At 39.8% G+C, this 14611-nt stretch overlaps 1 protein-coding gene across 4 annotated transcripts in view; it reads left to right on the top strand.

The window, feature by feature from the left end:
* Positions 1-14611, top strand: part of PCYT1B (phosphate cytidylyltransferase 1B, choline) — a 127333-nt gene that overhangs the window by 61417 nt on the left and 51305 nt on the right. For all 4 annotated transcript variants that reach the window (XM_087859481.1, XM_087859480.1, XM_045787115.2 and 1 more), the window contains exon 4: positions 14246-14397. In XM_087859481.1, coding sequence (XP_087715607.1) covers positions 14246-14397 — 152 coding nt within the window. The remainder of the gene's footprint in view (positions 1-14245; positions 14398-14611) is intronic.

Consider the following 14611-nt stretch of genomic DNA (forward strand, 5'->3'; position numbering starts at 1 on the left):
TCTTGATTACTTTAGCTTTATGGTAAGTAGTGAAGTTGGGTAGTGTTGAGTCTTCAAATTTTATTCTACTTCTCCAATATTGATGTGGCTGTTCTGGGTCTTCATAAACTCCATATAAACTTTAGAATCAATTTATCAAATTGTTGACACAAAATAAGTTGCTGATATTTTGATTGGGATTGCACTGAATCTATAGATGCGTTAACATCTTGACAATACTGAATCTTCCTATTCATGAACATAGAATATTTCTCCATTTATTTTGTTCTTTAATATCTTTCATCAGAGTTTTGTGGTTTTCTTCATATAGATCTTATAAATATTTTGTTAGATTTATAGCTAAGTATTTCATTTTGGGGAGGGGAGGTGCTAATGTAAGCAGTAATACATTTTTAATTTCTTTTTTTTTAAGATTTTATTTATTTATTTGACAGAGATAGAGACAGCCAGCGAGAGAGGGAACACAAGCAGGGGGAGTGGGAGAGGAAGAAGCAGGCTCATAGCAGAGGAGCCTGATGTGGGGCTCAATCCCGTAACACTGGGATCACGCCCTGAGCCGAAGGCAGACACTCAACCGCCGAGCCACCCAGGCGCCCCGACATTTTTAATTTCTAAAACTCATTCATTCATTGCTCGTATGTAGGGAGGTGATTGACTTTCATATATCAAACTTGTATCCTGCAACCTTGCTGTTGTTGCTTATTAGTTCTAGGTTTGTTTGTTTGTTTGTTTGTTTTTTGCTAAGTTCTTGTAAATTTTCTACATAGGTGGTCATAAAATGATTCTATTTCTTTCTTCCCTGTCTGTTTTTCTTGGCTTATTGCACTAGCTAGGACTTCCAGGACAATGTTGAAAAGCAGTGGTAACAGGGGATGTCATTGCCTTCCTCCTGATCTTACTGGAAAAACTTCAACTTTCTCTCCATTAAGTGTGATATTAGCTGTAGGTTTTTTTTGTAGATAGTGTTTATCAAGCTGAGGAAGTTCTTCTCTATTCCATTTTCTGAGAGTATTTATCATGGAGTATTGGATTTTATCAAATGCCTTTTCTCCATCTGTTGGTAAGATCTTGTGGTTTTCTTCTTTGGGTTGTTGATGTGATGGATTCCATTAATTGATTTTCAAATGTTGAACCAGCCTTGCATACCTGAGATAAATCCCACTTGGTCATGGTATATAATTCTTTTTATATATTGATGGATTTGATGTATTAATATTTTGTTGAAGAGTTTTGCATCCATTTTCATGAGACAACTTGGTCTGAGTTTTTTTTCTTACAATGTCTTTTTTTGATTTTGGTATTAGGGTAATGCTGGCCTCCTAGAATGAGTTAGGAGGTATTCCCTCTGCTTCTGTCTTCTGGAAGAGATTGTAGAGAATTAGTATAGTTTATTCCTTAAGTGTTTGGTAGAATTTACCAACAAACTCATCTGGGCCTGGTGTTTTCTCTTTTAGAAAGTTATTAGATATTGATTCACTTTTTAAAATAGATATAGGCCTATTCATATTGTCTGTTTTTTCTAGTGTAAGTTTTGACAACTTGTGTCCTTCAAGGAATTTGTCCATTTTGTGTAGGTTACCAAATTATGGAGTTGCTTGTAATATTCCTTTATTATCCTTTTAATGTTCATGAGATCAGCAATAATGTCCCCTCTCGAGGATCCTATATTAATAATTTGAGTATTTTCTCTTTTTTCTTAGCTTAACTAGAGGCTTACAAATTTTATTGATCTTTTGAAAGAACCAACTTTTGGGTTCATTGGTTTTTCTCTATTGGTTTCTATTTTCAATTTCATTAGTTTCTGTTCTGATTTTTATTATTTCTTCTGCTTACTCTGAATTTAATTTGCTGTTCTTTTTCTAGTCTCCTAAGGTGGAAGCTTAGATTATTGACTTCAGATATTTAGAGTTTTTAGACTTTCTTTTTCCCCCAATATATACATTTAATGCTACATATCTCCCTCTAAGCTGTTTTCTCTGCATTCCACACATTTTGATAAGCTGTGTTTTCATTTTCATTTACCTCAAAATATTTAAATATTTCTGTTGAGATTTATTTATTTTTTACCCGTGTCTTATTTAGAAGTGCGTTGCTTAATCTCCAAGTATTTGGGGGATTTTCCAGCTATCTGGATTCCTAGTTTAATTCCACTGTGGTCTGAGAACAGACATTGTATGTTTTCTATTCCTTTAAATGTGTTATGACGTGTTTTATGGCCCAGAATGTTGTCTGTCTTGGTGAATGCTTCATGTGAGCTTGAGAACTTGTGTATTCTGCTGTGGTCGGTTGAACTAGTCAGTAGGTGTCAATTATATCCAGCTGATTGATGGTACTGTTGAGTTAAACTATGTCCTTGTTTATTTTCTGTCTGCTAGGTCTATCTGTTTCTGATAGAGGGGTGTTAAAGCTTCCAACTCTTATAGTGGATTCATCTATTTCTCCTTGCAGTTCTAACAGTTTTTGCCTCATGCATTTTGACTCTCTTTTTCGGCACATCCACATTAAGGATTGCCATGTCTTCATGGAGTATTGACCCGTTTATCATTATGTAATGCCCCTCTCTTCTTGATAACTTTCCTTGTTCTGCAGTCTACTCTGTCTGAAATTAATGTACCTACTTCCACGTCCTCGATCCTTTTTAATGTATATATGTTCTTATATTTAAAAGGGGTTTTTTTGTAGACAACATACAGTTGGGTCTTGTTTTTTGATCCACAATCTCTGTCTTATAATTGATAAATGTAGACCATATGTGTTCCAAGTGATTATTGCTATAGTTGGTTGAATGTATACCATATTTTTTCTGTCTTCTGATTGTTGCCTTTGTGTTTTGTTCCTACGTGTATCTTCCACACTTTTTCTGCCTTTTTGGTTTTAATTTAGCATTTTATGATTCCATTTTCTCTCCTTTCTTAGCATATCAATTATACTTCTTTTTTATTGTACTCATTGTTTTATTTTTATTTATTTTTATTTTTTTATTATTACAATATGTTAGTCACTATACAGTACATCGTTAGCTTTTGATGTAGTGTTCCATGATTCATTGGTTGTGTATAACACCCAGTGCACCATGCAATACGTGCCCTCCTTAATACCCTTCACTGGGATAGCCCATCCCCCCCAAAAAAAACTCTGTTTCCCAGAGTCCATAGTCTCTCATGGTTCGTCTCCCCCTCTGAATTCCCCCCTTCATTTTTCTCTTCCTTCTCCTAATGATCTCCCTGCTATTCCTTATGTTCCACAAATAAGTGAAACCATATGATAGTTGTCTTTCTCAGCTTGACTTACTTCACTTAGCATAATCTCCTCCAGTTCCATCCATGTTGATGCAAATGTTGGGTGATCATTCTTTCTGATAGCCTAGTAATATTCCATTGTATATATGGACCACATATTCTTTATCTACTCCTCTGTTGAAGGGCATCTCAGCTCCTTCCATAGTTTGGCTATTGTGGACATTGCTGCTATGAACATTGGGGTGCATATGGCCCTTCTTTTCACTACATCTGTATCTTTAGAGTAAATACCCCATAGTGCAATTGCTGGGTTATAGGGTAGCTCTATTTCTAACTTTTTGAGGAACCTCCACGCTGTTTTCCAAAGTGGCCGTACCAACTCGCATTCCCACCAACAGTATAAGAGGGTTCCCCTTTCTCTACATCCTCTCCAACATTTGCTATTTCCTGCCTTGTCTATTCTTGCCATTCTAACTGGTGTAAGGTGGTATCTCAATATGGTTTTGATTTGAATTTCCCTGATGGCTAATGATTTTGAACATTTTTTCATGTGTCTGTTAGCCATTCATATGTTTTCATTGGAAAAGTGTCTGTTCATATCTTCTGCCCATTTTTTGATTGGATTATTTGTGTTATGGGTGTTGAGTTTGAGAAATTCTTTGTAGATCTTGGATACCAGTCTTTTATCTGTAGTGTCATTTGCAAATATCTTCTCCCATTCCGTGAGTTGCCTCTTTGTTTTGTTGACTGTTTCCTTTGCTGTGCAGAAGCTTTTTATCTTGATGAAGTCCCAGTAGTTCATTTTTGCTTTTGTTTCCCTTGCCTTTGGAGACATGTCATGAAAGAGGTTGCTGTGGCCGATGTCGAAGTTACCGCCTATGTTCTGCTTTAGGATTTTAATGGATTCCTGGTCTTTTATCCGTTTAGAGTTTATCTTTGTGTATGGTGTGAGAGAATGGTCGAGTTTCATTCTTCTGTATATAGCTGTCCAATTTTCCCAGCACCATTTATTGAAAAGACTGTCTTTTTCCCATTGGATATTTTTTCCTGCTTTGTCAAAGATTAGTTGACCATAGAGTTGAGGGTCCATTTCTGGAGTTTCTTTTCTTTTCTTTTCTTTTTTTTAAAGATTTTATTTATTTATTTGACAGAGAGATAGAGACAGCCAGTGAGAGAGGGAACACAAGCAGGGGGAGTGGGAGAGGAAGAAGCAGGCTCATAGCAGAGGAGCCTGATGTGGGGCTCGATCCTATAACGCCGGGATCACGCCCTGAGCTGAAGGCAGAAGCTTAACCACTGTGCCACCCAGGCACCCCATGGAGTCTCTTTTATGTTCCATTGATCTACGTGTCTGTTTTTGTGCCAGTACCATGCAGTCTTGATCACAGCTTTGTAGTATAGCTTGAAATCAGGCAACGTGATGCCCCCAGCTTTGTTTTTCTTTTTCAACATTTCCTTGGCGATTCAGGGTCTTTTCTGGTTCCACACGAATTTTAGGATTGTTTGTTCCAGCACTTTGAAAAATGGCATTGGTATTTTGATCAGGATGGCGTTGAAAGTATAGATTGCTCTGGGCAGCATAGACATTTTAACTATGTTTATTCTTTTGATCCATGAGCATGGAATGTTTTTCCATCTTTTTGTGTCTTCTTCAATGTCTCTCATCAGTGTTCTGTAGTTTCTAGAGTATAGACCCTTTACCTCTTTGGTTAGGTTTATTCCGAGATATCTTATGGTTTTTGGTGCTCTTGTAAATGGAATCGATTCCCTAATTTCTCTTTCTTCAGTCTCATTGTCAGGGTATAGAAATGCAACTGATTTCTGTGCACTGATTTTGTATTCTACCGCATAACTGAATCCCTTATGAGTTCTAGTAATTTGGGGGTGGAGTCTTTTGGGTTTTCCACATAAAGTATCATGTCATCTGCGAAGAGAGAGAGTTTGACTTCTTTGCCAACTTGAATACTGTTTATTTTTTTTTGTTGTCTGATTGCTGTTGCTAGGACTTGTAGTACTATGTTGAACAATAATGGCGAGAGTGGGCATCCTTGTCGTGTTCCTGATTTTAGGCGAAATGCTCACAGCTTTTCCCCATTGAGAACGATATTCACTGTGGGCTTTTCATAGATGGTTTTGGTGAAATTGAGGAATGTACCCTCTATCTCTACACTCTGAAGGGTTTTAATCAGGAAAGGATGCTGTATTTTGTCAAATGCTTTTTCTGCATCAATTGAGAGGACTATATGATTCTTGTCTCTTATTTATGTGTTCTATCACACTGATTGATTTGCAAATGTTGAACCACCCTTGCATTCCAGGGATGAATCCCATCTGGTCGTGATGGATAATCCTTTTACTGTACTGTTGGATCCTATTAGCTAGGATCTTGTTGACAATTTTGGCATCCATATTCATCAGGGATGTGGGTCTGTAATTCTCCTTTTTGACGGGGATCTTTGCCTGGTTTTGGGATCAAGGTAATGCTGGCCTCATAGGATGAGTTTGGTTGTTTTCCTTCTGTTCCTATTTTTTGAAATAGCTTCAGGAGAACAGGTATTATTTCTTCTTTGAATGTTTGGTAGAATTCCCCAGGGAATCCATCAGGCACTGGACTCTTCTCTTTTCACTTTTTTAGTGGTTGTCCTAGAGTTTACAATATACATTCTAAACTAATCCAAGTCCACTTTCAAACAACGCTATACTATTGGTACAAGCACCTTGTAAAAAGAAAATATTTCTTATTCCTCCCTGCCATCCCTTGTACTGTTGCATTCATTCATAATTGAATATATTGTTGCTGTTACTACATTGAACAAACTGTTTCTGTTAGATGAATTAAGAGAAATAAAATGTTTTGTCTTATCTTATTCTTGAATCCTTCTTCTTCCTTTATGTAGATTTGAATTTCTGACCCAACATTTTCCTCCTCCCTAAAGAACTTTTTTTTTTAAAGAAGAAAATTTTTTTCCAAAGATTTTATTTATTTATTTGACAGAGAGATTGAAAGCCAGCGAGAGAGGAAACACAAGCAGGGGGAGTGGGAGAGGAAGAAGCAGGTTCCCAGTGGAGCAGGGAGCCTGATGTGGGGCTCGATCCCAGAACGCCAGGATCACGCCCTAGCCGAAGGCATACGCTTAACGCCTGCACCACCTAGGCGCCCCTAAAGAAATTTTAAAAGCATTTCTTGTGCAGCAGGTCTACTGGAAAGAAATTCCCTCATTTTTTGTTTGTTGGAGGAGGTCTTTATTTCTTCTTCTGTTTCGAACGATAATTTTACAGGGTACAGAATTCTAGGTTGGTGGGGTTTTTTCTCTGAATACTAAGTATTTCACTCCATTCTCTTCTTGCTCCCATTGTTTCTGTGGAGACATCCATTGTATTTTTACCCTTGCTCCTCCATTGGTAAGCTGCTTTCATCCTCTGGATTCTCTTGAGACTTTTTTCCTTGGGGATTTTTCCTGTTGAGTGTTCTCTGACATTTAAATGAGATGAGTAGGGTTTTATGATTTGTGGATGAATATGTTATTGCTAGAATGAGACAGGGTTTAACATTGATTTTCTTCTTCTTCTTCCTTATTATAGATTTAAGTGCTGAAATATTTTGTTTACACAAATATTTAGATGGGAATGGAAGAAGTTTGTTATAGTGATGCCACTCAGTCTTTGAACTCCTGAGTTATTTGTCATGTATCACAAAAATAATTTATTGCTGTCAACAAAATAATTTTAATGGTCTATCAAGTGATAATTTATTAAGGTCCTCTTTCTAATTTGAGGCAAGCAATGGATTAGAAATGACCTGACCTGCAAGATTTGTTTCCAAGCTATGCGAATCATTTGCTTTCTTTCTTTCTGGGAAGTATAACAAAAAGGCTTTACCAAGATTTACCAAATGATTCCTAATTATAACCCTTACTTTTTTACTTGAAAGCAACTTGCTTAACTAGATATACTTAGGAAAGGTTGGGGAAATGAAAATATTGGTAATTTCATTATACCTCTGTCAATCCAATAATTTTTGATAAAATGGTTTTATCGTTTTCTTAAAACTTAAAAAAAAAACCCGGAAACCTTGGGGCTGCAGTTTTTGCTTACTAAATCTGCAGAAAACGCTACCTAACCTAATTGGCAAAGGTAGTCTTTACTGTCAAACCCACTCAAAAACTTGGAGAAAAAGTCTTTCCAATTCAAATATGTTCATGTATTTCAGGAAGCCTTATGAAAACCACTGAGAAATACATTATAGAATGCATTGTATGAAACAGAATCAGTCAGATTAAATTATGTAGCTGTAATATAATAAGTTGTAAACAAGACAATAAATCATTATGCTTAATTTATAGTAATGCAATGTAATTTATAGGTAAAATAGTACCATATTTATAAGGAGAGGCATGATAAAAAGACATGTTATTTCTTCTCTAAATATTGGTACGTGTGTGTGTGTGTGTGTGTGTGTGTTAAACTCTGGTGTTTGGCTTTTGGGGAAAATTAAATAAAATCAAATGTAAAAATCAGAAATGACTTATTTATCTTTATTAGATACCATAGGTACACTTCCCCTATGTATTTAAGAATAGAAAAGTGAATATACTACTAAAAAAATAATTTGGCAGTACATATTTTGTGCTAGGAGGAGATAGAAAATAATGCATATTTAGAAGAGGAAATAGGATAAGGATTTTCTATAAATGGAGTAAGTTTTATAATGTGATCTGATAAAATAGATCTTAGCTTCCTTTTAAAATAATGCATATGGAATCTGGAAAAAAGCATGTAAATGTTTTATCCATGTGTTTATTCCAATGTATTTTGAGAAAATTGATAATTCTAGAAAATATTCCAGTTACATTTCTAAGATGCAGTGGTATCAGCCTATACAGCTTTGCCTTATTGAGCTGATTTTGAAGTGAATAGCTGGGAAAAATGCTTACTCTTAACTAAAAGAGAAAAGGCATTTCTAGGATTCAATATGAGTATTGAGAATAGCTGGGAAAATGCTTACCCTTAACTACATGAAAAAGCCATTTTTAGCATTCAATATTTCTTTCCATTGCTCCTTTTGCTTTGAATTCCTGGGCCTCATCCCTCAAGATCCTTGCATCCTTTGACAATAGTTGGGAGAATGAAAAGGCACAATTGTTAGGCAACAGTTTGCATTCTTCTCCACTCTACTGTAATTAGTTTCCAACACCTGGCTTTACCTATAACAGAAATCTCTGTAAGACAGGAAGCTTTTAGAGATTCATGGTGTTTGCAGTAGTCATTAAGCAAGATCTCCCTTTGGTTTGGCCTGGAGCCTTAACCCTCTTCCCCTTGCAATGCAGCACAGTAAGATTTGGATGGTGTCTTTCTTTTGGATAGTGGAGTAAGGGTGGTTTTGGACACACGGGTTTTCTCTGGGACCATTAATTTTAGGAATGGGTGCCTTTGGAAGTTGAGGATCTGGAAATTGAGTCCTTTAAAGCTTCTTGTGTTTGGATATCTCCTAAAAAGTCTTGGTGTATCCCCAAGGGTATGTGTACCCTAATTCAAAGACCATTACCTTTAGACTATCTTTCTTGAGTATCATAAGCCACTTTTAATGGCAGACAGTTCTATCCTGAGGAAAGTTAGGGAGTCCTTTACGAATTGGTATCCTGTGTTGTTGGTTGAAAGATGGGCTCTTGCAATGATGCGTGTAGTTAGCAGATAAAATGTTTATGGTGAATTGAAAGAACCTGCTGTAATAATGTTGGGGCCCGTATGTCTACAGGTGGGTTTGCTGTAGGAGTTTCCCTGGGTGGAACAAGGGCTTCGCTCAGGAAACCACTCTGGTCAGGGCAAGTGCACAGAAAGCTGCTTGGCATAATAGTTGGTATTTGGTAGAAATAATTGATTCAAAGACCAGAAACTGCGATAAGTGGAAGTACTACGTTCTGCTTCTCAACCGTGGGCAAAAACCGACACAAAATGCCATGGTTTTGTACTATGATTATAATATCTGCATCTCTATTTAAGCATTATGGCCAGTAATAATTTGAAAACTCATTCATGTAAGCCTACCTCATTGACATTATTTTAGTGAATTGAAACTACCAATTGTAGAGCCCTTTTTTCTTCTTAATTTAAAAGCTGGTGTCATTTAACCAGAAACAACAGGTGTTGGCGAGGATGTGGAGAAAGGGGAACCCTCTTACGCTGTTGGTGGGAATGCAGGCTGGTGCAGCCACTCTGGAAAACAGTACGGAGGCTCCTCAGAAAGTTAAACACAGAACTATCCTATGATCCAACAATTGCACTGCTAGGTTTTTACTCAAAGAATCCAAAAATACTAATTCAGAGGGATACGTGCACCCTGATGCTTATAGATGCTTATAGCAGCGTTATCTACAATAGCCGAACTATGGAAACAGCTCAGTGTCCATCAACTGATGAATGGATAAAGATGTGGTGTATACACACAATGGAATATTAACGCAGCCATCAAAAAGAATGAAATCTTGCCATTTACAACAATGTGGATGGAGCTAGAGTATATTATGCTGAGTGAAATAAGTCAGAGAAAGACAAATACCATATGATCTCACTCATATATGGAATTTAAGAAAAAAACGAGCAAAGGGAGAAAAAGAGACAAACTGAGAAACAGACTCTTTATAGAGAACAATCTGAGGGTTACCAGAGGGGAGGGAGTGAGGGGATGGGTGAAACAGGTGAGGGGGATGAAGGAGGGCACTTGTGATGAGCACCGGGTGGTGGATGGAAGTGTCCAATCACTATATTGTAGACCTGAAGCTAGTATTACACTGTGTCACCTAACCAAAATTTGAATAAAAACTTAAAAAAATAAAAACATAAGTTAATATCATTTAAAAACAAGCCAAGAAATTGAAATTTATATCAGAATTTTTTCCCTAAAATATTTTTTTAAGGCTATGAGTCAGCAAATACCTACTTCGCCCTCATAGGAGGGGAATAAAAAATGACAACAATGAATGTAATAGTACCCCTACTATAGTAGACATAAATATTATTCCGTAAACTTGGGTTTAAGTTCACTTGTACTTTAACTGAAATTAAATATTCCGCGAGGACTCCATTTTGCCTGACTGGTGGGAAATTGAATCTCAGTCCTTGTTGGGCTGTCTTCACCTCCGCAGAGTCAAAGGAGATTCCAAAATGTTTACAGAAACAAGAGAGGGGCTTCCAGTCTTGAGCCCAGCGCCATTGAGCCTGTGCAAGGTGAGGCACCTGCAGTGTGCGCACGTGAACCCCCTGTGCCCAGGGCGCCGTGTCATCATCCCTCTTGGGGCTCTGCCACTGGCCCTGCTGCTTATGGGATCCTCACACCTTTGGCCTCTTCCTCATCTGGAGGACTCTACTCTCTCTTTGTCTCTTTCCTTACAGAATTCCTCTAATGAGTTCTGGTGTGGAGGAAACAGCAGCCAGGAAGGCAGGCTGTGTACCAGCAACTTGAACTTAACAGCTTCTGTGGGGGAGTTTGTACCAGGAGACTGGGCACCTGCTTGGAATGGGGGCAGGGAAAAGACGGAGCTCAAAACAAATGAATATCCGCAGTGATGGTTTTATACTACTATCAATAAATGGCAAACGTTATTGAACATACTCTTTCCTCAGATGATCACATTTAATTATCAAAATTCTGCCATGTTTTAAAGACGGATGCCTGGGTCTTAAGAGACTTTGAGTCATTTTCCTAGTTTTAAGCAGCAGAGCGGGGATTAGAACCCAAGTCTGTTTGGTTCCAAAGTTCATCCCTTCTAGTACATTTTCTCTCCTGCGCAGTACTGGTAATAGTTCATCTCGAGCGCCGTGAGCTGCCAGGGCAGGTTAGCTGCAGCATGAGCTCCCGCGTAACTCGGCGGATCCGTCCACGGAGCAGCCCCGCTCACAGTCCCCAGCTGGTTGTCAGAGCGCGTTTGCCAAGACTCAAGAACAACAGCGCTGCTTTGGGCGTAATTAATGTTTAGACAATAACCGGTCACCATGTTCAGCTGCTTCTTGAGGTCACTCCTGGGATATGAAACTAGGACCCCAGATTGGCATAAACAGGATGTTTGTTTTCTTTGTGCTCTGTCAGGAGGCCATTATTTCGGTCATTTAGAAGTTACACCAAATTGCTCAGGTGCAGGTTCAAAAGGGGAGAGGATATGGCCAGCCTCGTTCTGTGTCATGTAAAATAGAAAACGGACGGATCTGAACTCCATTTCTGCTCAGTATGAATCTTGAGGTAGTGTTTTAATACAGTCCTAACAGAACATTTAAAAAGTCTCAGATCAATTTTTAAATTGTATATCTTGACCCGTAAATAATTCCTATTTATGGAGTCTAAAGCCAGTGCACTCAGTGAATCAGTACATAACACAGTCATTATGACCCTACTACCTGCCGCCCCCACCCCCCGCTGGGTAATGGGTGATGCAGAAACAGGCTGGGCTCTTTGCTCAAGATGTTCATAATAAGCTCCAGGGGCTTTTGAACGTTGTACATATCAGAATTATCCCGAAGCTTGTCAGGGATAGAGCTGCCTAGGCCCCACTCCAGACTCACTGTCTTAATTCATGCGGTCTGCGGCAACAAGACGCCCCCGGCTGGCTGGCTTAAAAACAGCCTGAGCTTCTCACAGTTCGGGAGGCTGGAGACTCCAAGAAAAGGCCCTAACGTGGTGTCCTTCTGCTGAGGGCCCTCTTCTTGATTCAGAGTTGTTCCTTTCTTGCTGTTTTCTCCCGTGGTGGAAGGTGCTAGGGAGCTCTGTGGAGGCTCTTTTAAAAGACAGTAACCCCATTCATAAGGGTTCCAAGACCTAAGAGCCTCCCAAAGGCCTATCTCCTAAATATCACCAGCTTTGGGAGTTAAGATTTTAACATTCGAATTTAGGGGGACACATTCAGACCATAGAACCCACTGAATCAAAATCTCGGCAGTGAGACCTAGGCATCTTTATATTTAGCAAGCTCCTTAGGTGACTCTGATACTCTTTAAACTTTTTGAGCCAGCCACGTGGTTGATGGTGTTTGGGTAACAGAAACCACTACAATGTTTTCTTTATTGTATTCTATCCTATACCGGTCTATACAACATCTCAGGAAGTATGTATAGGAGGTATGTAGGGATCCACATGTGTATCTAGAGACATACTAGTCTCTTAATTATGTATATGTTGAGATGTGCCTACAGAGAAATATTATCTTAAATCATAGTAAACATTGAGCATTTGTATGTTTCAGGCACTCTTCATTCATTCAATAAATACTTGTTGAGAGCCCACTATGGGCCATCAGAAAATGAAAAAAAAGTCCCTGTCTTCAGAGAGCATATATTTTAGTGGAGGGACATCAACAGTAAAATTCAATAAGGCAATTACATGCTGAGGAGTGCCATGGCAAGAAGTAAAACGAGAAAGGGATGTCCACCACCAGGGGTGGGGCCAAATGGCATTTTCAATAGGATGGCCGGGAAGCCTCGAGGGAGGGGAGGAAGTGAGCTCTGTGGATATTTGGAGCACAACTGTTCCAGGTTTGGGGAGCAGGAAGTGCCAAGACCTGAGCAGGAACATTCTTGGTGGCTTCAGGAGACGGCACGGAGGCTGGGGGCTGGGATGCAAGAAGGAGACGCCATCCGAGAGGCAGGGGATGGACTGAGGCGTGGCTCTTGTGGGGGCCTGTGCGCCGCTGGAACTGTTTCTCTTTTGCTCTGAGGGAGACGGGAAGGGTTCTGAGCCCAAGAATGACAGTCAGACAGGTTTTAATGGGATCACTCCAGCCAATAGGAAGAGGCTGCTGGGGGCGGGCAAGGCTGGAACAAGGGATGAGTTAGGAGGCCAGTGCGGTAACCCAGGTGGGTGGAGGTGGTGAGCACGACGGAGCTTGCAGGGCGCTCTGAAGGCAGGGGCGGCAGGTCTGCCGACGGCTTGCAGGTGGGACGCGTGAGGGCTGCCCTGGGAGGTTTCCCGGGACGCCGGCTGCATTGGCTGGGCTTACTCTGCGGCTAGATTTGGTTCTGGATGTGCGTCATCCTTCAGTTCCAAGAAAATAGCATATTTTTGTTTTTAAAACATATATTGAACAGTTAAATTTTGTAAATTCGTTGTGTGTCCATAAAACCTCTTACGGAGCAGTCAGGGCAGTCTGGCCGTAGCGGGCCCTTCCCCAGGATATTGGCAAACGGGAACCAGACCCACAGTGACATTTCTTCCTGACATGTATGAAAGCTGCCTTTCCCGACAACAAATAGATTCTGGATAGAATAATGAGTAATATTTCTTGTTCAGCACTTTTATGTAAATCCTCAAAAAATCCTTTCTAAGGCTGATAGTGGATGATATTAACCCCTATTTGGAGATTCAGGAACCTGAGATCTAGAAAGGGTAAGAAATGTTACAAGGATGAATTCTGCTAGATCAGATCTTGTATTTTATGGCTTCCTCCTGTTGATTGTGTGGTCTGATGTGTAGTGACCGGACCTCAATCCGGGGAATGGAAGTGTGTGCGCACATGTCGTATGCACGTGCACGTATGCCTATGCGCACATGCACGCAAAGGAATCACACTTGGGTTCCTAAGTTCAATGATCTAGCAAGGGAATTGGAACTGATTGTTCAAACCTTCTAAAATTCAGGCCTCCTGCTTCCTTTCTTTTTCTCTCTTCCTTCTCTCTCTGTTCATTCGGCCATTTTTTTCCCCGAATAGTAATTTTTACTGAATGGTGCGATAGGAAAATAAACAATACAGAAGTCACATTAGGTAGTGTGGAGAACAATTTTAATAGAAGTTGCGGCAGGGAATGAAGTCAAAATTAGCACTAAAATGGAATTCTCAGTTGCTGATGGATTTCAGCTTGCTTTGCTTTCCTGATGCTTGGTTCCTGTAAAACAAGTTTGGTTATGTTGTGTAGCGAATAAGGCTGAGCTCCTTTTGCTTTGCTGAACAAGCCGTGATGTACCAGGATGGCTGCGAGCAGCGCCTGGGCCAGGTAGCGGCCTTTCATGCATATGTGTGTTTCAGTTTGCAGTGATGACCTCACCCACAAGTTCAAAGGTTTCACCGTGATGAACGAAGCAGAGAGATATGAGGCTCTCAGACACTGTCGCTATGTGGATGAAGTCATTAGAGATGCTCCGTGGACACTCACTCCAGAGTTTCTGGAAAAACACAAGGTACTTACTCTTCCATGTTCCCTTAGTAGCAGAATTAGAGTCTGATTCTGCAGCTTACATGCAGAAAGCCCAGGGACTTCCACTCTTTAAAAGAGGTAACATCAGGAATGTCATCTGGTGTCACCTGATACAGCACCGGTCTTCTGCCCAGGACTGGGGATTGATAGCCTCTCACTTCCTCACTGTGGGTGCTAGAGCTAGACCACCCACGTCC

The sequence above is a fragment of the Ursus americanus genome, chromosome X, assembly GCF_024610735.1.
Source record: "Ursus americanus isolate L20-20 chromosome X, mUrsAme1.1.p, whole genome shotgun sequence".
Lineage (NCBI taxonomy): Eukaryota > Metazoa > Chordata > Mammalia > Carnivora > Ursidae > Ursus > Ursus americanus.